The 21532-nt window shown below is 37.9% G+C and overlaps 1 protein-coding gene and 1 non-coding gene across 7 annotated transcripts in view; one reads left to right on the top strand and one right to left on the bottom strand.

The window, feature by feature from the left end:
- The window catches only part of PBRM1 (polybromo 1), a 196262-nt gene that overhangs the window by 38744 nt on the left and 135986 nt on the right, over positions 1-21532 (bottom strand). For all 6 annotated transcript variants that reach the window (XM_058292596.2, XM_058292602.2, XM_058292600.2 and 3 more), the window contains 2 exons: positions 2633-2790; positions 1717-1980 (listed from right to left, as the gene is read on the bottom strand). In XM_058292596.2, the coding sequence (XP_058148579.1) occupies positions 1717-1980; positions 2633-2790 (422 nt within the window). The remainder of the gene's footprint in view (positions 1-1716; positions 1981-2632; positions 2791-21532) is intronic.
- On the top strand, positions 3427-3529 carry LOC111765592 (U6 spliceosomal RNA). The gene has a single exon (XR_002797890.1). It is a non-coding gene; the product is annotated as a U6 spliceosomal RNA (small nuclear RNA).

Below are 21532 nucleotides of genomic sequence, written 5' to 3'. Positions count from 1 at the left end.
AGGGGCGGGATAATTAATGGTCTGAAAAGCAAATGCAGAACCTAAATCAGCCCTTTTTTCCTGCTATTCCCTTTTCTTTCAGCCTGGGCCAGCACACAAATACACCTGGGAATCTGTAATCTGTAATGGGTATTTGTAATCTGTAAATCAGCCCTTTTTAGCCCTTTTCCTCTCTCTGCCTGGACGAACCCACAAGTATACCTGGAACTCATAATCTGTTACTTTCTCCCATTTCTCTTCTCTCATTTTCTTAATAAACTACTGGCCTAACTAAACTGGCATGTACTTAAATTCTTTTTTGTAACATAGCCAAGAACCTAGAGAAAATTCACCAACAAAATCTACTAGTAGATTTTCCTAATTCTGAACAATCCTTGTATCTCTAGAATAAACATCCCTCTCCTTGGTCATGAACTAATCTGATTTTACTTGTAAAAACACTTTTTATCCAAGGAGATTTTTGAGTCAATATTCATAAAATCGCAGTTTTTGTTTTTTCTTTGACAGGTTTTTGGGATCAAGATTATTCAGGCTTGCCCAGGCTTGCCCAGATTGGCAGCTCTACTTGATGCTTCCCCAGTCTGCTGTTAAAGGCCTGAATCCTCAGTAATCCTGTCAGAAGAGCCACAGGATTCATTAACCATGGAGAATATGGCTGTATATTTCTTCTGGGAGGACCTCTATAGAAATGTGATGCTGGAGAATCACAAGAACAAGGCCTCATTGGGGTTTCCAACTTCCAAAACTGTTGTGATCTTTAAGTTGGAACAAGGCAAAAACTCTGGGCCATGCTTCCCCACTGAGTTAAGAATAAAAAAATTCTTGGTAACTACTGAAATAGGGGGAATTTTGAAAGCAGAGCCCACTGAAGGATGCTGCCAGAGAAGTGGCGTAATCAGGAGAGAGCCAGGTTTCAATGAAGGCCAGTAAGAAGTTAAAAGACAAGGATGAACATATATGAGAATGTGCAGGTTTGGTGACTTGGGAAAGTCTTCTAGGAGGTGACCCACCTCCCAGAATTTGCCTCCCCCCCCAGGCAAAAACAACTAGAGGCAATTGGAAAGTTGGAGGGCTAAGCCCCAGGAAAAGAGGAACCTAGGAAGCCTGAACCCTTGTAGATGTTGGCAGCCATCTTGCTCCAACATGTGGCAATACTGTGGTGAGGGAGGTAAATTGTGCTTTATGGCCTGGTAACTATAAGCTTCTATCCCAAATAAATACCCTTTATAAAAGCCAACAGATTTCTGGTATTTTGCATCAGCACCCCTTTGGCTGACTAATACAATTGTTATCCACTTAAGTGTTACATATCTCTTCTTGATTCTGTTCTGGGAATTTTGTATTATCCTGAAAATTATTAATTTTATTCAGGTTTTCAAATGTATTACCAGAAATGCACATCTTTACATTTCTCCCACATTTTTGTGTTTTGAGCTTAACCCCTCTCTTTTACCCCTTTGTTAGGATAGATTTTAATTTATTTCATTTGACTTGATGAAGACTTGGTTCTTGGTTTTACTTTTAAATTTTATTTTTTAATTCTTTTGTTCTGATTTCTAAGTATTAATTTCTGTCTTTCCTTTACAGTTTTCTTTTTTCTTTCGCTAAAGTGTTATATTGTTGCTTTTTCTAATTCTGAATTTTAATTCTTTATTTCCTAGAATAGATATATTTTCAGACATACAATTCTTTTCTGTGTGGCTATTATCTACATACCTTTTCCAAGTTAAAAATTTCTTCAGTGCGATTGTCCTCTGAGTTGTCTGTGTTCTTCTCATCATCCCCTTTGTCTGCATTTGCAAATACAGAGGCTACTCGGACCACAGGCAGGGGCACATCCCGAGGGACAAACCTAACTGAGCTAATGGGCATGGTCCACAGCTTAATTTTTTTAAAAGACTTGGTTTTGGCAGAATACCGTGATTCACAGACATAAACATCCTCATCTCGAAAGGTTTCTGGGCATAATTTAAAGTATTCCTAGGGAACATAAGAACAAAATTAACTATTTAGTAAGGTGAATTTTCTGAAAACCATCGACGGACAAAAACAAAAGCAAACACCAACCACCTAGCCAAATAAAAGCTAAACTGTAAAGACTTCCTGGTGGTTAAAAATAGTAAATGACTAGAGATCTCTAATAGTATTTCCTTTGCTATAATATGGTCTTATAAAATATATACACTTTCGATTATAAACATAAATAGCTCCAATTAGCTCATAAATTGGCTTTGAAAATACATTAATATTTTATACAGCTATAAAGTTCCTTATGCTTTAGATAGGTCTTATGTGCCTGTATCAGACAAACATACAAAGAGTACACCTTCTTAACTAACAAGCAAATTGATCATTCATAATGACTATCTTTCAGGAAATATCACTCAAAAACTAGCCTGGCAAGATAAAAAAATTTAAGCTGACTGCACAGAGGTGAAAAAGTGGTGGCAGCAAGGGGACACCACCATGCTGAGACTTGTTTCCAAGTCTTTAATACAGCTATATAGACACGGTTTAGAGGAAAAAAATTAGAGTTCAAAACAGAGTTCCTAATTTTGTAAATATCAATTTTGCGTTTTGAAATTTAATCCCAGGGTACAAGTGATACTTTTGGAAGTAATGAGTTTCTTACCTTGACAAACATAACCACACATTTGCCTAGAATTTTACTAACAGGAACTTTGTTATAATAGTCACTCTTAAAAACTTCTTTTTCTAGAAACTTTCGTGTAGCCAGGTGGAATGTTTCATTTGGTCGATAAAACCAACAGCCATACAACCATTTTTCACCTCAAAAACAGAAAGAGAGAGAATTAGAAAATATCACCATTAACAGAAATAGTACATTCTTTGCAAGTGGGCAAATACCCCATCAAGCTATTTTGTCATGGCCTGAACCTAGGCTATAACCTTTTTAGGCCACAGTTCCTTAGTTTAATTATAATGGAAGAGATAATACTTTAAAATAATGAAGTGCAATGAGATCTAAAAAACACTACTTTCTCCTCATATTAAAATAAGTATAATATATAGAATGAGGATGGTGATGAAGCTGCTCTACTTTGCTCTGGTCAGCTAATACCTAAAGCTGTGTGCTTTTTTAGTAGGAATACAGACACACTGAAGGCATAATTTACACTCTGGTGAAGGAACCCCAAACTATTTCATACAATGGACAGCTAAAAGAACTGGATCACATTTTCTCCTGCTTTTGTCTTCATTAACTCTTATTTATTATCCATATTAAATTTAAAAGCCAAATTGTCCCAGACCAAGGTGGAGAACCATGATGCTCCAGAGTTCTATCTGTCAACAGAATCTTTAAACAAAATGCAAAAATTGGCAGAACCATCTTTCTCAGAGTTCCAGAAAATAGCTATATGGTTGTGGTAAATGGGCAAGTGCCAAATAAAGAAAAATGGTTGGGTGCTTGCTTTGGTAGCATATATGCTAAAACTGGAATGACAGAAGATTAGCATGAACCCTGTGCAAGGATGACATGCAAATTTGTGATGCGTTCCATATTTTTAAGAGATTAAGGATATTAAGACAACATTGGGGGAAGCAGATGTGGCTCAAGCAAATGGGCTCCCTTCTACCATACGGGAAGTCCACACGGATTCCCGGGAACTCCTGGTGAAGGCAAGTTGGACTAAGCAGAGAGCTGGACCATGCGGAGAGCTGGCCCACATGGTGAGCTGGCCCAAGTGGAGAGCTGGAGCAGCAAGATGAAGCAACAAAAAGAGACACAGAGGAGAGACAATAAGAGACTCAGCATACCAGGGAGCTGAGGTGGCACAAGAGATTGAGCACCTCTCTCCCACTCCAGAAAGTCCCAGGATCGGTTCCTGGAGCTGCCTAAAGAAAAGACAAGCAGATACAGAAGAAAGTACACAGAGAGCAGACAATGAGGGGGTAGAAATAAATACATATATAAGTAAAAATCTTTGGAAAAAAACAAAGACACTGGGTGAGCACAAAGAAGAATTTGAAAGAATACATAGAAAAATAGCAGATTTTATGGGAATGAAAGGCGAAATAGATGAAATTGAAAACGCACTGGAAAGAAAAGGAAAAAAGTAAAAAAATAAATAAAAGAAAAAAGAAAAAAAAACAAAAACAAAACCCAAAACAAAACACACTGGAATTATCTGAGAGTACTGAAAGGAAAAGTCAAAGGTCATGTATATTACTAAAAGGAAAGCTAAAAAATTTAACATGGGACTGTATAGCATAGTAAAACTACACATGAAATACGAATATAGTAATACTGTATATATAAAACCGCTTTTTTTTGTAACTGAACAAATATTATGTACATTAATAAGACGTTAATATTAGGCAAAAAAACTACAACATTATGCTAGAAAAAACCAAGCCAAAGTACTACATATTGTATGATTCCATTTGTATAAAAAGTAAAATAAATGAATTTATAAAGATGAAATTAGAATAGTGGTTATGTAGGGTAGGGGAGGACAGAGGGATTGAGAGGTGACTACTAAGGCATGTGGAGTTTTCTTTTTGGAGTAATGAAATTATTCTAAAATTTTTTGTGGTAATGCATGCATAATACACTATGATTATACTAAAAGCCACTGACTCCACACTTTGGATAGATTGTATAGTATGTGAATATATCTCAATAAAACTTCTTAAAACAAAACAAAACAAAACAAAAAATCCACTCTACTTGGAAAATGCATTCTATTCCTATGTACTAAATAGTAAGAAAAAAAAAATACGTTCTGCATCCAATGCATAATGGAATGCTTTTACAAGTTTGGTAACAAGTTTCTTCATTATTTAAATCAAATTTATAAAAAGCCATTGTGGGATTATTCTCCAATAAGAAAGAAATATTACTATTGGGGAAGAAAAAGAACACTAACTGATACACTCCTCATCTACTCCTCATGGCTTATCATCACACTTAAACTAAAATAATTCCTGGACTGTGGCCTATAAGAACCTGTATCATTTGGCCCTTGCTCAGGTCTCCCATCTCAGTTCACACCACTCTCTGCCTTGTTCATTACATTCTAGCCAATCCTTCTCCTTCTGTTTCTCAAAAACACTAAGTTCTTTACCACCTTTGGACGTTGCTGTTCCCTCAGCGTGGAATGGTCTGCCTCCCTCAGGATCTGACTCTCACATCACCTCTTCAGAAAAGTTTTCCTGACCACCCATGTAAAGCAGTCCTATACACACACATGCCCAGCCACCATGGGTTGCATTATTCTTTTTCTTCTTTCCTTTAAAGCACTTCCTTTTGTCTATCTCCACCATGATGAACGTTCTATCAGGGGTGTGACCTTATCAGGCTTCACTGGCAAATGTTCATTATTGTATTCCCAGTACTTAAACCAGCCTCTGGTATACAGTAGGTACTCAAAAAATATTGCTGAATCAAAGTGAAATAACGTTTGTCACACAAGCCAAAGGGGTAAGGAGAATAGAGGTTCTGTTTAACTGTGAGTCTAAAGTACCCAGTGTTTCTGAGGATTGGAGATGGGAAATGATGCTGAACACATGCACTTACTAATGGTCAAGTCAAATTCAAATAGTTTATCATAACTCACATTTGTATTTTCTCTGGGGGCCATTCCTTAGATCACTGGATTTTGAAAACATGATTATAATAATGTAAAGTTCCAATAAGCATAAGACATAGATCAACAATAACCCCCATCATCTCTATCTCACTAATCTGTAGTACCAAAGTAAAAAATTGGTATGTTTCCTTCTGCACCTTTCTTTATTCTTGCACATGTATATAGAAACAAGTATATATCAAGTATATATGTAGGTTTACACACACACACACACCATGTTCTACCCTATATTACTGCATACATGTTATATACATTATTCTGTATTTTGCCTTTTTCACTAATCCATCATGGCTATCACATACTTATACTGAGAAACATTCTACAATATGGCTGCCATCTTTTTAAACCATTACTATACTGATGACTATTTAGAATTTTTCCAATGTCTGGGAATGAAAATAATAGTACTGTGTGTATATTTTTAAAAACATTCTTACAAATGCAAACTTCAACTTTTTCATTGTGTAAACAGATGTGAACATACACATGGTTTTTCTATTTCCACTTTATTTTCTTTTTTAGTTCATTATGAAATACTTAAGACAAATCAAAACAATATAGACTAATATAGTGAACACTCATGAATCTGCCACTTGTCTTAAAATAAAACATGGCCAAAATAAGTTGATGCAAAAAAAAAAAAAGAATAAAGGTGATGAATGCACAACTCTGTGATTATACTGAGGGCCACTGATTGTACACTTTGGATGGGGTGTACAGTGTGTGAACATATCTCAATAAAATTGCTTTTAAAAAAAGACTGTAGGCATATAACAGCAGATTTAAAGAGGCAGAAGAAAGGATCAGTGAGCTTGAAGACATGGTCATGAACATACAAAAGAACAGATAAAGAAAAGAATGGTAAAAATTGAAGATATAGGAAATAGAGGCAAAGACATGCAAACATATGTGTCATGGTGTTCCAGAACAGAAGAGATGGGAAAAGAGGTAGAAAGAATATTTAAAAAAATAATGGTAGAAATTTTCTCAACCTCATTGAAGGACACAGATATCCATGCCCAAGAAGCACAAAGTACTTGCATCCAAATAAATCCGAATAGACTTATTCCAAGACACATACTAATAAGAATGTCAAAAACCAAAGATAAAGAAAGAATTCTGAGAACAGCAAGAGAAAAGTGATGCATCACTTATAAGCAATGCCCAGGAATATTAGGTGCTAATTTCTCATCAGAAACCATGGAGGCAAGAAGACAGTATTATGATATATTTAAGATACTAAAAGAGGAAAAAAGTGCCAGCCAAGAAACTTATATCCAGCAAGATTGTCTTTAAAAAATGAGGGTGATTCTGTTCTGAGATTGAGAGGTAATTATTAAGGGGTAGAGTTTGTTTTTTTTTTAAATTATTATTGGAATATTGAAAATGCTATAATAGCGATTGAAGTGATGAACGCACAATTATGTGATTATACCAAATACCATTGGTTGTATACTTTGGATGAATTATATGCTTTATTAATATGTATCAATAAGATTCATTTTAGAAAATGATGGCGAGTTTAAAATATCCAAAAATAAACACAAACTGAGAGTGGTTGTAACCAAGAGACTGGCTTTGCAGGAAATACTAAAAGGACTGCTATAGCCTGAAAAGAAAAAAATGGAGAGAGAGGCTTGGAAGAAAGTTTAGAATTGAAGATTATATCAGTAAAAGTAACTAAAAGTATAAAAAGAGTGGTTAAAAAAAAAGATGACAGATAAAACTCAAAGGTCAAAATGGTGAAGTAAAAACTGTCTTTACAGTAATAACACTGAATGTTAATGTATTAAACTCCCTAATCAAAAGACACAGACTGGTTGAAAGGATAAGAAAATATAAGCCATCTATATGCTGTCTACAAGACACTCACCTTAGACTCAAGGGTACAAATAGATTTAACGTGAGAGGTGGGAAAAAGATATTCTACAAGTGCACTAACCAAAAAAAAAAAAAAAAAAAAAAAGTGGGAGTAGCTATAATTATATTGGTTGAAATAGATTTTAAAAGCAAAGGTGCTAAGTGATAAATGCAAAACTATGTGATTATACCAAATACCACTGATTGTACACTTTGGATGAATTGTATGCTTTAATAATATATACCAATAAAATTGATTTGTTTAAAAAAAAAAAAGCAAAGCTGTTATTAGAGACAAGGAAGGATATTATATATTAATAAAAGGGGCAATTCACCAGGAAGAAATAACAATCTTAGATATATATGTACCTGTAGCAGTTTGGTATTGTTTATGAATTCAAAAAATAAGATACTGGATAATATTTGTAAATTAATCTGTTCCTCTGGGCATATTAGATTGTATTATCTTCAGAGGTTTCACTTTTACTTGATTAAATTATGATTAGAGGCTTTAATTGGGCCACCTCAGTAGGATGTTGAATCCCTGCCCCTTGGTGAATGGGAACTCACAGAGAAATGACAAGGCAGAGAAGTTAGTTGGAGTTTTTTGATGCTGGAATCCTGGGAAATAAACACACAGGAGAAGAACACAGAGAAATAGAGATGGCTCCATAAACATGGCAGAGGCCCTGGGAAGAGAAACAACCTGATAGTCTACAGTTGACTTTGTGGAGAGACCAGAGCAGCTGAGCCGGGGAGAAATGAACCCTAGGAGAAACAGGAGACTTATCCCAGCCTACAGCTGATATTGGAAAAAGCTGGGACCACAGAGCCTTAAGAAGAAGAGGAAGTCTGAACCTTTGCAGAGACCAGAAGCCATCTTTTCAACATGTGGCAACAGACTTTGGTGAGGGAAGTAACTTACGCTTTATGACCTTGTGACTGTAAGCTTATAACCCAAATAAATACTCTTTATAAAAGCCAAAAGAGTTCTGGTACTTTACATCAGCACACCTTTGGCTGACTAATACAGCACCTAACCAGGATTCTGCAAATTACATGAGGCAAACACTGGCAAAACTGGAGATACAGATGTTTCTACAATAATAGTTGGACATTTTGATACACCACTTTCATCACTGGACAGAACATCTGGGCAGAGGATCAATAAAGAACAGAGAGCTTGAATAATATGATAAATGAACTAAACCCAATACACACATACAGAATACTGCTTCCCAAAACAGTAGGATACACATTCTTCTCAAGTGCTCATGGATCTTTCTCTAGGACAGACCTTATATTTGGGCCACAAAGCAGAAATTTTAAAAGATTGAAATTATACAAAGCACTTTCTCTGATAATAATGGAATAAAGATGGAAATCAACAAAAGGCAGAAAAAAGAAAATTCACAAATATATGGAGATTAAACAACACAATAGTGGATCAAAGAAATTGTGGGAGAAATCCATAAGTATCTCATGACAAATGAAAATGAGAACAGAACATATCAGAACCTAAGGATGCAGTGAAGGCAGTGCTGAGAGGGAAATTTATAGCCCTTGATGATTACATTAAAAAAGAGGACAGAGGAATGGATGTGACTCGGTTAGCACCTGCTTCACATTTACAAGGTCTCTGGTTCAATCCCAGATACTTGCTTAAAAAAAAAAAAGACAGAACTAATCAATGACCTAAGTACAAAGCTGGAAGAAACAGAAAAAGAACAGCAAACCATTCCTAAAGCAAGCAGAAGGAATGAAATAAAGATGAGAGCAAAAATAAATGAAATTGAGAACAAAAAAGAAAGAATTAACAAAACCAAAAGCGGGTTCTTCAAGAAGATTAACAAAATCAAGAAAACCTTAGATAGACAGACAAAGAAAAAAGAGACGAGATGCAAATAAGTAAAGTGAGAAATGAAAAGAGAGACATTACTACTGACCCTACAGAAACAAAAGAGAATGTAAGAGGATTCTATGAACAACTATACACCAACAAACTAAACAATTTAGATGAAATGGAAAAATTCCTAGGAACATATGGACAACCTACACTGACCCTAGAAGAAATAGATAATCTCAACAAACCAATAGCAAGTAAAGAATTGAAACAGTCATCAAACAACTCTCCAAAATGAAAAGCCCAGGACCAGATGGCTTCTCAGGTGAATTCTACCATGCATACAAAGAAAATTTAATACCAATCTTACTCAAACTCTTTAAAAAAACTGAACAAGAATAAATGCTACTAAACTCATTCAATGTAGCCAATATCACCCTAATACCAAAGCTAGATAGAGATATTATGGAAAAAAAATTACAGACCCATTTCCCCAATGAATACAGATGCAAAGGCCTCAACAAAATAATTGTTAATTGAATCCAACAAAACATTAGAAGAATTATTCAATCACGATTGAACAGATTTTATATCAGGCATGTAAGGGAGGTTCAACATAAGAAAATAATCAGCATAACACACCACATTAATAAATCAAAGAAGAAAAATCACATGATCTCGATTGATGCAGAAAAGGCATTTGACAAAATAAAGCATCCTTTCTTGATAAAAATACTTGAAAATATTGATAGGAATTGAAGTAACTTTCTCAACATGTTAAAAGACACATATGAAAAACCTATAACTAACACTGTACTCAATGGTGAAAGAATGAAAGCTTTCACGTTGAGAAGGTAAGGATGCCCACTGCCACCACTGTTCAATATAATGCTAGAGGTTCTAACTAGAGCAATCAGGCAAGAAAAAGAAATAAAAGGTATCCAAATTGGAAAGGAAGAAGTATAACTTTTGTTATTCACAGAATACATGATCCTATACCTAGAAAGTCCTGAAAAATCTACAGCAAAGCTACTAGAGCTAAAAAATGAATTCAGTAGAGTGGCAGGATACAAGATTAATAAGCAAAAATCAGTAATGTTCTTATAACTAGTAATGAGCAATCTGAGGAGGAAGTCAGGAAAAAAACTGCATTTACAATATTGACTAAAAGAATAAAATATTTAGGAATAAACTTAACCAAGGACATAAGGCACTTGTATTCAGAAAACTACAGTGCACTGCTTGAAGAAATCAAAGAAGATCTAATAAATGAAATAACATTCAGTGTTCATAGATTGGAAGACTAAATATCACTGAGATGTCATTTCTACCCAAATTGATAAACAGTTTTAATGAAATCCTGATAAAAATTCCAAAAGTCTTTTTTAAAGAAATGGAAAAACCAATTATCAAATTTATTTGGAAGGTTAAGGGGACTGGAATAGCCAGAAACATCTTAAAAGGGAAAAACAAAGTTGGAGGACTCTCATTTCCAGAATTTAAGTCATACTATCTAGCTACAGTGGTAAAAAACAGCATGGTAACGGCATAAAGACAGAATATAGAAAAATGGAACCAAATTGATGGTTCAGGAAAATACCCTCACACCTATGGTCAAGAGTCCACCAGCTGGGGCAAAACAGTCTATTTAACAAACAGTGCTTGGAGAACTGGATATCCATATCCAAAAGAAAGAGGACCCCCATATCGCATACCTTATACAAAAATTAACTCGAAATAGATCAAGGCCCTAAATGTAAAAGCTAGAACCATAAAACTTCCAGAAGAAAATGTAGGGAAACATCTTCTAGACCTGGTGGTAGGTGTGGTTTCTTAAACCTTACACTGAAAGCAGAAGGAATGAAAGAAAAAAATGGATAAACGGGAACTCCTCAATCTTACTTTTGTGTTTCAAAGGACGTGGATGTGGTTCAACTGATAAAGTGTCCACCTACTACATGGGAGGTCCAGGGTTCAAACCCTCAGCCTCCTGACCCGTGTGGTGAGCTGGCCCACGCACAGTGCTGATGTGCACAAGGAAGTGCCGTACCATGCAGGGGTACCCCCACGTAGGGGAGCCCCATGCACAAGGAGTGCTCCCCATAAGGAGAGATGCCCTGTGTGAGAAAAGTGCAGCCTGCCCAGGAGTGGTGCAGCACACACAAATAGATGACGCAGCAAGATTATGCAACAAAAAGAGACACAGATTCCCGGTGCTGCTCACAGAATGTGAGTGGACACAGAAGAACACACTGTGAAAGGACAGAGAGAGCAGTTGGGGGGGGGGGTGGATGGAGAGAAATAAATAAAAAATAAATCTTTAAAAAAAAGGACTCTGTCAAGGTGAAAAGGCAGTCCAGTTAATGGGAGAAAATATTTGGAAACCACATACCTGATAAGGGTTTGAGTTCAATGCTCTATAAAGAGATCATACAGGGAAGTGGATTTGGCTCAACTGATAGAACATCTGCCTACCATATAGGAAGGAGATCCAGAGTTCAAACCCAGGGCCTCCTGACCCATGTGGTGAGCTGGCCCATGCACAGTGCTGATGTGTGCCACGCAGGGGTGTCCCCTGCATAGGGGAGCCCCATGTGCAAGAAGTATGCCCCGCATGGAGAGCTGCCCCAAGCGAGAAAAAGGGCAGCCTGCCCAGGAGTGGCACCGCACACACGGAAAGCTGACATAGAAAGATGATGCAACAATAACAAAAAGAGACACAGATTTCCGATACTGCTGACAAGAATGCAAGCAGACACAGAAGAACACAGTGAATGGACACAGAGAGCAGACAGTGGGGGAGGGGGAAGTGGAGAGAAAAATAAAAAATAAAATTGTTAAAAAAAAAGGAGATCATACAACTCAACAATAAAAGAGCAAGCAATTCAATTAAAAATGGGCAAAAGACTAAAATACAAATGGGGAAAAAGCACAGGAAAAAATGTTCAATACACTAGATATTAGGGAAATGCAAATGCAAATCAAAACAACAATGAGATATATCACATCTCATAGGAAGGCCATTATTTAAAAAAGAGAAAACAATAAGTGCTGGAGAGGATGTACTAGAGAAATAGGAACACTCCACTGTCGGTGGAAATATGAAACGGTGCAGTCTCTTTGGAAGACAGTTTGGCAGTTCCTTAGGAAGCTAAATATAGAACTGCCATATGATCCAGCAATCTCTCTACTAGAAATACATCCAGAAGAATTGAAAACAGGAACGCAAACAGACATTTGCACACCGATGTTTTCATAGCAGTATTATTCACAGCTGCCAAAAGATAGAAACAACCCAAGTGTCCATTAACCGATGAACGAATAAAGAAAATGTGGTATATAAAAATGATGTAATAATATTCTGCTGTAAGAAGAAATGAATAGGGAAACATATGATAACATGGATGAACCTTGAAGAAATTATGATAAGTGAAAAAAGTCAGGCACAAAGAACAAATATTGTATGGTCTCACTAATATGAACTGAATATGTAGAATAAACACATACAGTTAAAACCTAGAGTACAGGTTACTTGGAGATAGGATGAGGGCTGAGAAGGGGTACTGATGCTTAATGTATGTAGAGTTTTTAATTAGTGTGACTGTAAAAGTGTGGAAATGGATAGAGTTGATGGTAACACATTACAGTGAGTATAACTAACAGCTGGGTTTATAAATGGGATTGTGGCTAAAAGGGGTAGTCTAGGGATGTACCTGTCAATTGAAAGAATGCTGGAGAATAATCTCGGGACTAAATAACACAGCAAACCTGGAGGTGGGTGAGGATAATGGTTAACAGTACAAATATAAGAATGTTTTTCTATGACTTAGAACAAATATACGTCACTATTACAAGGTGGTTAAAAATATGGTTATGGGGAAATGGACTTGGCCCAGTGGTTAGGGCGTCCGTCTACCACATGGGAGGTCCGCGGTTCAAACCCCGGGTCTCCTTGACCCGTGTGGAGCTGGCCCATGCGCAGTGCTGATGCGCGCAAGGAGTGCCGTGCCACGCAGGGGTGTCCCCGGCGTGGGGGAGCCCCACGCGCAAGGAGTGCGCCCTGTAAGGAGAGCCGCCCAGCGCGAAAGAAAGTGTAGCCTGCCCACACTTCCTGTGCCGCTGATGACAACAGAAGCGGACAAAGAAACAACACACAGCAAATAGACACCGAGAACAGACAACGGGGGGGGGGAATTAAATTAATAAAAAAAATTAAAAAAAAAAATATGGTTATGGATGGGAAAAATGCAATTAATTTAACTTATGGACTATAGTTACCAATATTGTAATATTCTTGCATATATAGAACAATTAACAACAGCACAGTATATATTCTTTAAAGTGCATGTGGATTATTCTCTAGGATAGACCATATGCTAGGTCACAAAACAAGTCTTAAATTCTCTGACCAAAATGGAATGAAACTAGAAAATGACAGAGGGAAAACAGAAAATTAAAAAAAAATATGGAAATAAAATAATACTCCAAAGACCCAATGGGTCAGAGAAGAATCACAAGGAAATTAGGAAATATATTGAGACAAATGAATAGAACACAGCATACCAAAACTTACGGTATGTAGCAAAGGCAATGTTGAGAGGGAAATTTATAGCTCTAAAAGCATACAATTAATAAGAAGAAAGATCTAAAATCAGTAACTAAACTTAATACCCAGAGGAACCAGAAAAAGAGCAAACTTAAAAAATGAGCGAAAGAGAGAAAATAATAAAGATTAGCGCAATGATAAATGAAATAGAGACCAGAAAAGCAATAGAGAAAGAAAACAAAAATCGGTTCTTTGAAAAGATCAATAGAATTAAAAACTGTTAGCCAGACTCTTCATGAAGAAAAAAGGGAAAGAAATGATGGGAGGACACTACTAGCAATGTTACAGAAACAAGGAGGATTATAAGAAAATATTAAGACTTGTATGCCAAAAAATTAGACAACCTAGATGAAACTGGCAAATTCCTAGAAACACACAAACTACCTGAAATGACCCAATAAAAAACAGAACATCTCAACAGACCAATATCAAGTAACTTGGCTGAACCTCCTAACAAGGGAAGTTCAGAACCAGATGGCTTCACTGGTAAATTATCTCCAACATTCTAAGTATTAATTACAGTACCAAAACTCTTATAAAATACTAAAGAGGAGGGAAGATTCCTTAACTCATTTTATGAGGCTGTCCTGCCATCATCCTAATACCAAAGCCAGATACAGGCATCACAAGAAAAGAATACTACAGGATATTTATTTCTTACAATATTTCTTACAAATATAATGCACAGATCCTCAAAAAAATACTAAGAAATTGAATCCACCTGTACATCTAAAGGATGATATGCATGATCAAACGGGATTTATCCCAGGCATGCAAGGGTGACTCAACATAGGAAAATCAATAAAAAAATGCACTGTATTAAAAGAATAAATTTTTTAAAAAGTGACATGATCATCTCAATTGATGGAAGAAAAGGGATATGAAAAAATCCAGCACTCTTTCTTGATAAAAACACTAAGAAAAATAGGAACAAAAGGGAACTTCTTAACATAAGAAAGGGCATATATGAATAACCCACAGCTAGCATACACAAAGGTGAAAGACTGAATACTTTCCCCCTAAGGTCACCACTGCTCTTCAACACTGTCCTGAGCAGTTAGGAAAGAAAATGAATAAAAGACATCTAAGTTGAAAAAGAAGAAGAAAACTATTCCTATTCATAGAGAACATGACGTCTATATATTGAAAATCAGGAAAAATCTACAAGAAAGCTATTAAGAGTTAATAAATTAATTCATCAAAGTTCTGGGGTACAAGATCAATAAGCAAAAATCAGTGGTATTTCTATACAGTAGCAACGAACAATCTAAAAAGGAAATCAAGAAAACAATCCCATTCATAAGAACTAAAGGAAAAAAATAGGAATAAATTAAACTAAGATGTAAAAACTTGTATACAGAAAACTACAAAACACTGATGAAAAGAATTAAAGAAGATTTAAATTACTGGAAAGACATATGATGTTCATGAACTTGAAGATTAAATATTGTTAAGATACCAGTCAATCCTACCCAATGTGCTTTATAAAGTCAATGCAATCCAATCAAAATTATGGAAAAGGCAATCATTAAATTCACATGGGAGGATAGGGAGCTCTGAATAATCAAAACCATCTTGAAAAAGAAAAAGTTAAAGGAATCATACTTCCTGACTTCAAAACTTTATTATAAAGCTACAGTAATCTAAACAGTGTGATACTTGGGGGAAGATGGAAGATTAGAGAGGAAGAAGGATCACTTGAATTCCAGAAAAATTAGCTAAAGGACAGGCAGAGACTGTCTGGAGGGCTGATCTAGGGTTTAGGACACCAGGAGAAGGCAAGACACCACTCTGAAGAGAAAGAGGTGAAGGATAAGAGTCTCAGCTAACTGGAAAAATCTTGTGAGTAAAGTTGCAGTAGGAGCAGCTGCCCTACTGCCCATTCCCCTACCCTTGGAGGAAAGAACACTGGGTCCTCCAGCCCCTGGCAGGTGGCTGCATACTGAGAGGGTAGCAGGGGTGTTCTTCCCCAGGAGAGGAGAGAAAAGGAAACAGCCTATGACAAATTCAGATTTTCTCCAATGAACTTGGTCTGCTGCACTGGAGGCATTGTTTGCCCTGAGAGCCAGAAGGGAGCTAAAGATAACTTGCCTTCTCAAATATCCTCCCTACTGCCTGGGCTGGTTGCTGAGGATATAGAGTAAGAGGATGTAGTCAGCCAGGGAGAAGAACAGCTTCTGAGGAAGTTCAGGATTGGCCTGCCCTAAGGACACTGGTTCTGTACTGCCTACCTAGGCAGGGTTACAGTGAATGTATTTCCCACTAGCATCTAGGGTCTGAGCTCAGAGGTCTGCCGAAGAGGGACCTTTGCTGGCAGACCAGGAAAGTGCACACAAAGAAGGGAAAAATAGTAAGAAATACATAAATGAGACAATCTGGTACCTTTACTGCTCTCCTCTAAAAGGCTCTGGGAAACTGGCCTGCACCCCATTACTGGGTCTTTAGATCTGGTTTGAATAGGTAAACAGGGGCACTCCTAAATATCTAGAACAAGTTGAACCAAGAATAAAAGAAAGGTGGTGGCACACAGCTACTTAACAGTAAGTCCCTAGGCAAAAGACAGAAACTTAGAGTAAACTCACAATCAGAACCAAATGCCTAGGCAACAGCAAAAAATTACAAGCCATACTAAGAAAAAAGAAAATATGACTCAGGCAAAGGAACAAATAAAAGCTCTAAAGGAGACACAGGATTTGAAATAACTAATCAATGAAATTCACACAAATTTCCTAAATCATCATGGAATTGAAGGACAGATGGCTAAACAAATAGAAGACATTAAGAAGACACTGGGCAAGCCCAAAGAAAAATTAAAAACCTTGGATAGAAAAATAACAGAGCTTATGTGAATGAAAGACATAAGAGGTGAGATCAAAAACACTTCAGAGGGAAGCGGATGTGGCTCGAGCAATGGAGCTCCTGTCTACCATATAGCAGGTCCAGCGTTCAATGCCCAGGGCCTCCTGGTAAAGGCAAGCTGGCCCGTGTGGTGAGCTAGCCCATGCGGAGTGCTGACGTGCGAGGAGAGCTGCTCCATGCAGGAATGCTGGCCCATGCAGAAAGCTGGTGCAGTAAGATGACACAACAAAAAGAGACATAGAGGAGAGGCAATAAGAGACACAGCAGATCAGGAGCTAAGGTGGCGCAAGAGAATGATCACTTCTCTCCCACTCTGAAAGGTCCCAGGATTGGTTCCCGGAGCCGCCTAATGAGAAGATAAGCAGAGACAGAAGAACACACAGTGAATGGACACAGAAAGCAGACAATGGGGGGGGGGGGGGGATTAATAAATTAATAAGTAAATCAATCTTAAAAAAAAAAACACATTAGAGGCATACAACAGCAGATTTGAAATAACAAAAGAAAGAATAAGTGATATAGATGACAGAACAGCTAAAATTGAAGAGAGGTAAGACCAGAGAGAAAAGTAGGGGAAAAATTGAACAGGAGTTAAGGGAGCTGAATGATATCATGAAGCGTAACAATGCACGTGTCATTGGAATTCTAGAAGAAGAGAAGGAAAAAGGGGCAAAAAGAGTATTTGCAGAAATAATGGCTGAAAATTTCCCAACTCTTACAAAAGAAATAAATTTACTACGTCCAAAAAGTACAGCATACCCAATGAGAATAAATCTGATTAGACCCATGTGTAGGGAAACCACAAGGGAATATAATTCTGTCACACTGAGAAGCATAAATTCCAAAGTAGGGTCCACTGGACCCTAGTACCCCAAATAGTGGGGCGCCTGAGGGCTACAGAGGACCTGCACGTCTCAGCAGGATCTCAGAGACAATCAAAGTAGATACTACTCCAAATAGTAGGGCTCCTGAGGGCTACAGAGACACCCAGCTAAACTGAGCTGTTGGTCCTGCCTACAGTGTCTGGATGTCTCCAGAGCCCTCAGGAGCCCCACTATTTGAGGCAATATTTACTGTGGCAGTCAATAAGATCCTGCTGAGATATGAACAAGCGTAAACTCTAGAATGACTTCTCAACTCACTTTGATTTCTCCCAGCCATATAAACTCCTTTGTCTTTACCCTTTCCGCCTTTTGGTCAAGGTCTTTTTCCAGTTGCATTGCTAGTTGGTGCTTGGTAGTAATCCCTTGATGCCAGATAGGCTCATCTCTGGGAAAACGTCCCATACCAGGGGGAAGGTAATGCATTTATATGCTGAGTTTGGCTTAGAGAGAGGCCACATTTGAGCAACAAGGAGGATCTCAGGAGGTAACTCTTAGGCAACCTACAATACTAGACCAAGCTTCAATTTCAAAAGAAAAGGTTCATAAGTACAGTCATCAATGTCAAGGGCCTGTCTATCCTCCTTCATTAGTCTCTGCCCGTGTAGTTGGGGGATTCTTGAGACTGTCCCATTAGAGAATGTGGCAGAAATCCCCAGGATGGGAATTGGATATTCTTTTGGTTATTGTGTGGATCTCCACCCACTGTGACAATGCCCCATGAACACTTGAACTCTTTTGTATGCCTTTTAGGTATGTCCCAAGTGAACCTCCTCCTATGCATTCCCCCATCACTGACACCCTGCACCAATCCTCCCCTGCCACAGTTGTAACCCTTCTGTGATCTGAAACTTCTTCAAAAATGAAGCCAACAGGAGCTCTGCACACTCTCTAACAGAACAGCAACAATCACCCAATTACAGGGCAATGACCAATGGAGAACGGTCCATTGACGGGGTCCTTGATTTTGACAATTTGGTTTATACGCCTTTACCCTTGAAATTGCAACTGAGCCGAGTGTTGTAGGGTGCCTAAGAGTTACCTCCTGAGAGCCTCCATGTTCCTCAAATGTGGCCACTCTCTAAGTCAAACTCAGCATTTAAATGCACTACCTTCCCCCACAGCATGGGGCATGACTCCTGGGGATAAGCCTCCCTGGCACTGAGAGATTACTACCAAGCACCGGCTGGTGGTGCAACTGGAAAAAGATCTTGAATAAAAGGGGAAATGGTAAAGACAAATGAGTCAGGGGGGCATCAGAGAGGTAATGCTTATGCATATTTCAGCAGATCTCAGAGACAATCAAAGTAGATACTACCCCAAATAGTGGGGCTCCTGAGGGCTATGGAGACACCCAGGTCCAAAAGGCATGGCAGACAGTTCTGGAGTTTGGTGCCTTACCAGTGGGACCTATTTTGGAGTTTGTGCTCCCAAGTGTGATTGAGTTAGACATAAATGTGACTTCTCTACACATGCCTCTTCTGTCCCTTTTACTGAATCTAAAGTTGGTGCTGAAGTTGCTGGGTGTATGTCCAAGAGACTTGAATCTCTGGGCTGTCCATGTGCCAGCTGGGTCCTGAGCCTCAGCGGAGTTGCAATACCTACTCTCCAGTTCACAACTCACCCAGGCCAACTAACAAGGAGGTAAAGGATGGACAACCACCACACCAAGGAATTGAGAGAGTCTACAACTGTAAGCAAGAGAGTCCCATCCATCAGTCACATGGGAACGAAGCTCCCTCTCAATTAGAGGTGGAGTGGGTATCACCATCCCAGAATCCTCAGGATTGGGGAATAAAATACAGACTAGAGTGGACTTACTGGTATTCTATGATAGACTTACTGTGATTCTAGCAATGGAAGAAACTGTATCATTGATGTGGAGACAGTGGCCACTGGAGTTGCTGAAGGTTGGGAGAGGGAAAAAGAGGTGTCATATGGGGGTATTTTCGGGACTTGGACTTGTCCTGAATGACACTGCAAAGACAGATAAAGGACATTATATATCCTGCCATAACCTACAGAATGGAGTGGGAGTGAGTGTAAACTACAACGTAAACTATAATCCATGCTGCGTGGCAATACTCCAAAACGTGTTCATCAATTGCAATAAATGTACCACACTAATGAAAGAAGTTGTTATGTGGGAAAAGTGGGAGGTGTGGGGAGTGAGGCATAGGGAATCCCCTATATGTTTTATGTAACATTTTATGTAATGTATGTATCTTTAAAAAATAAAAAGTATATTTAAAAAAAGAAGCCAACAAAATAACTGAATAAAATTAATAAGAAAATGAAATAATAATGATAATTTTAAAAATGAAATGGCTCTTCTGCCCCTTCTATCTGAAACTATAGTTACTACTTGAGTCAAAAGGATTATGTCCAAGAGACTTAAATCTTTGGGCTTTCCATGTGCCAGTCGGCCCCGAATCTCAGCAGATTTGTAACAGCTACTCTCCTGTTTATTGGACTCAACCTGGACAACTAAGAAGGAAATGATGAAGGATGACAACCATCCCAAGGAACAGAGAGAGTCTACAACTGCATGCAAGACAGTGCCATCCATCTACCCCATGGGATCTAAGCCCCTTCTCAATCAGAGGTAGAGAAGTCATCACCATCCCCTAATCCTCAGGATTGGGGAATGATCAATGGACTAGAACAGACTTTGTTACTCTAGTAACTTTTTGTAATTCTAGCAATGGGAGAACTTTTATCATTGATGTGGAGGCAGTGGCCACTGGAGGTTATGAGGTGAGGGAGAGGGGAAAAATAGGTAAAATATGGGGACATTTTCGGGACACTGGGATTGTCCTGAATGACACTGCAATGACAGATCCAGGTCATTATATATCTTGTCATAGTTTACAAAATTGTGTGGGAGAGAGTTTAAAGTATAATGTAAACTATAATCTATACTTAGGGGCAATGCTCTAATACATGTTCATCAATTTTAACAAATGTACCACACTAATGAAGGATGTTGTTAATGTGGGAAAGTGTCGGAGGGGTAGGGAGTAGGGTATATGGAATCCCCGACATTTTTAATATAAAATTTATATAATCTAAGTATCTTTTTAAAAAATTAAAAATTTAAAAATTAAAAAAAAATCTGATTAGACCACTCCAAGACACATACTGCTCAGAATGTCAAACATCAAAGACAAAGAGAAAATTCTGAGAGCAGCAAGGGAGAAGAAAACCATCATATAAAAGGGACACCCAGTAATACTTAGTACGGATTTCTCATCAGAAACCATGGAGGTGAGAAGGCAGTGGTGTGTTATAATTAGGATACTGAAAGAGAAAAATTTCCAACTGTGGCAGTTTGAAATTTTTTATGAATTCCAGAAAGAGAGATTACGTTTATAAACTGGTCTGTTCCTCTGGGCATGATAACCCTGTGACTGAATTAAATTTAGCTGCTAAGTCTGATTAAATTATGTTATGATTAGGTCTTTGATTCAAACATGTCATTAGGATATGAATCAGTGTTGAGTTCCAGGCCCCTTGGTGGACTGATAAAACAGATCTCACATGGAAGAAGATACACAGGGGATCTTGCAGCCCCTGGAAGAGAAATGAGTCTGATAGTTAATAGCTAACTTTGTGTAGAGAACAGAGTATCTGAGAAGTCCTGAGATACTAGCCTTATGTCAGCCTACAGTTGAGATTGGAAAAAGGTGGACCCATGGAGCCTTAAGAGGGAAGAGGAAGGCTGAACCCTAGCAGACGTCACCCGCTATCTTGCGTCAACACATGGCAAGAGACTTTGGGTGAGAAAATACCTCTTATGGTACCTTGAGTTGGACTCTTTAGGGCCTTGTAACTGTAAGCCTCCACCTCAAATAAATACCCTTTATAA

The sequence above is a fragment of the Dasypus novemcinctus genome, unplaced genomic scaffold, assembly GCF_030445035.2.
Source record: "Dasypus novemcinctus isolate mDasNov1 unplaced genomic scaffold, mDasNov1.1.hap2 scaffold_157, whole genome shotgun sequence".
Taxonomy (NCBI): domain Eukaryota; kingdom Metazoa; phylum Chordata; class Mammalia; order Cingulata; family Dasypodidae; genus Dasypus; species Dasypus novemcinctus.
Note: the sequence above shows the minus strand (reverse complement) of the source record. Positions and strands in the feature narration are given on the sequence as shown.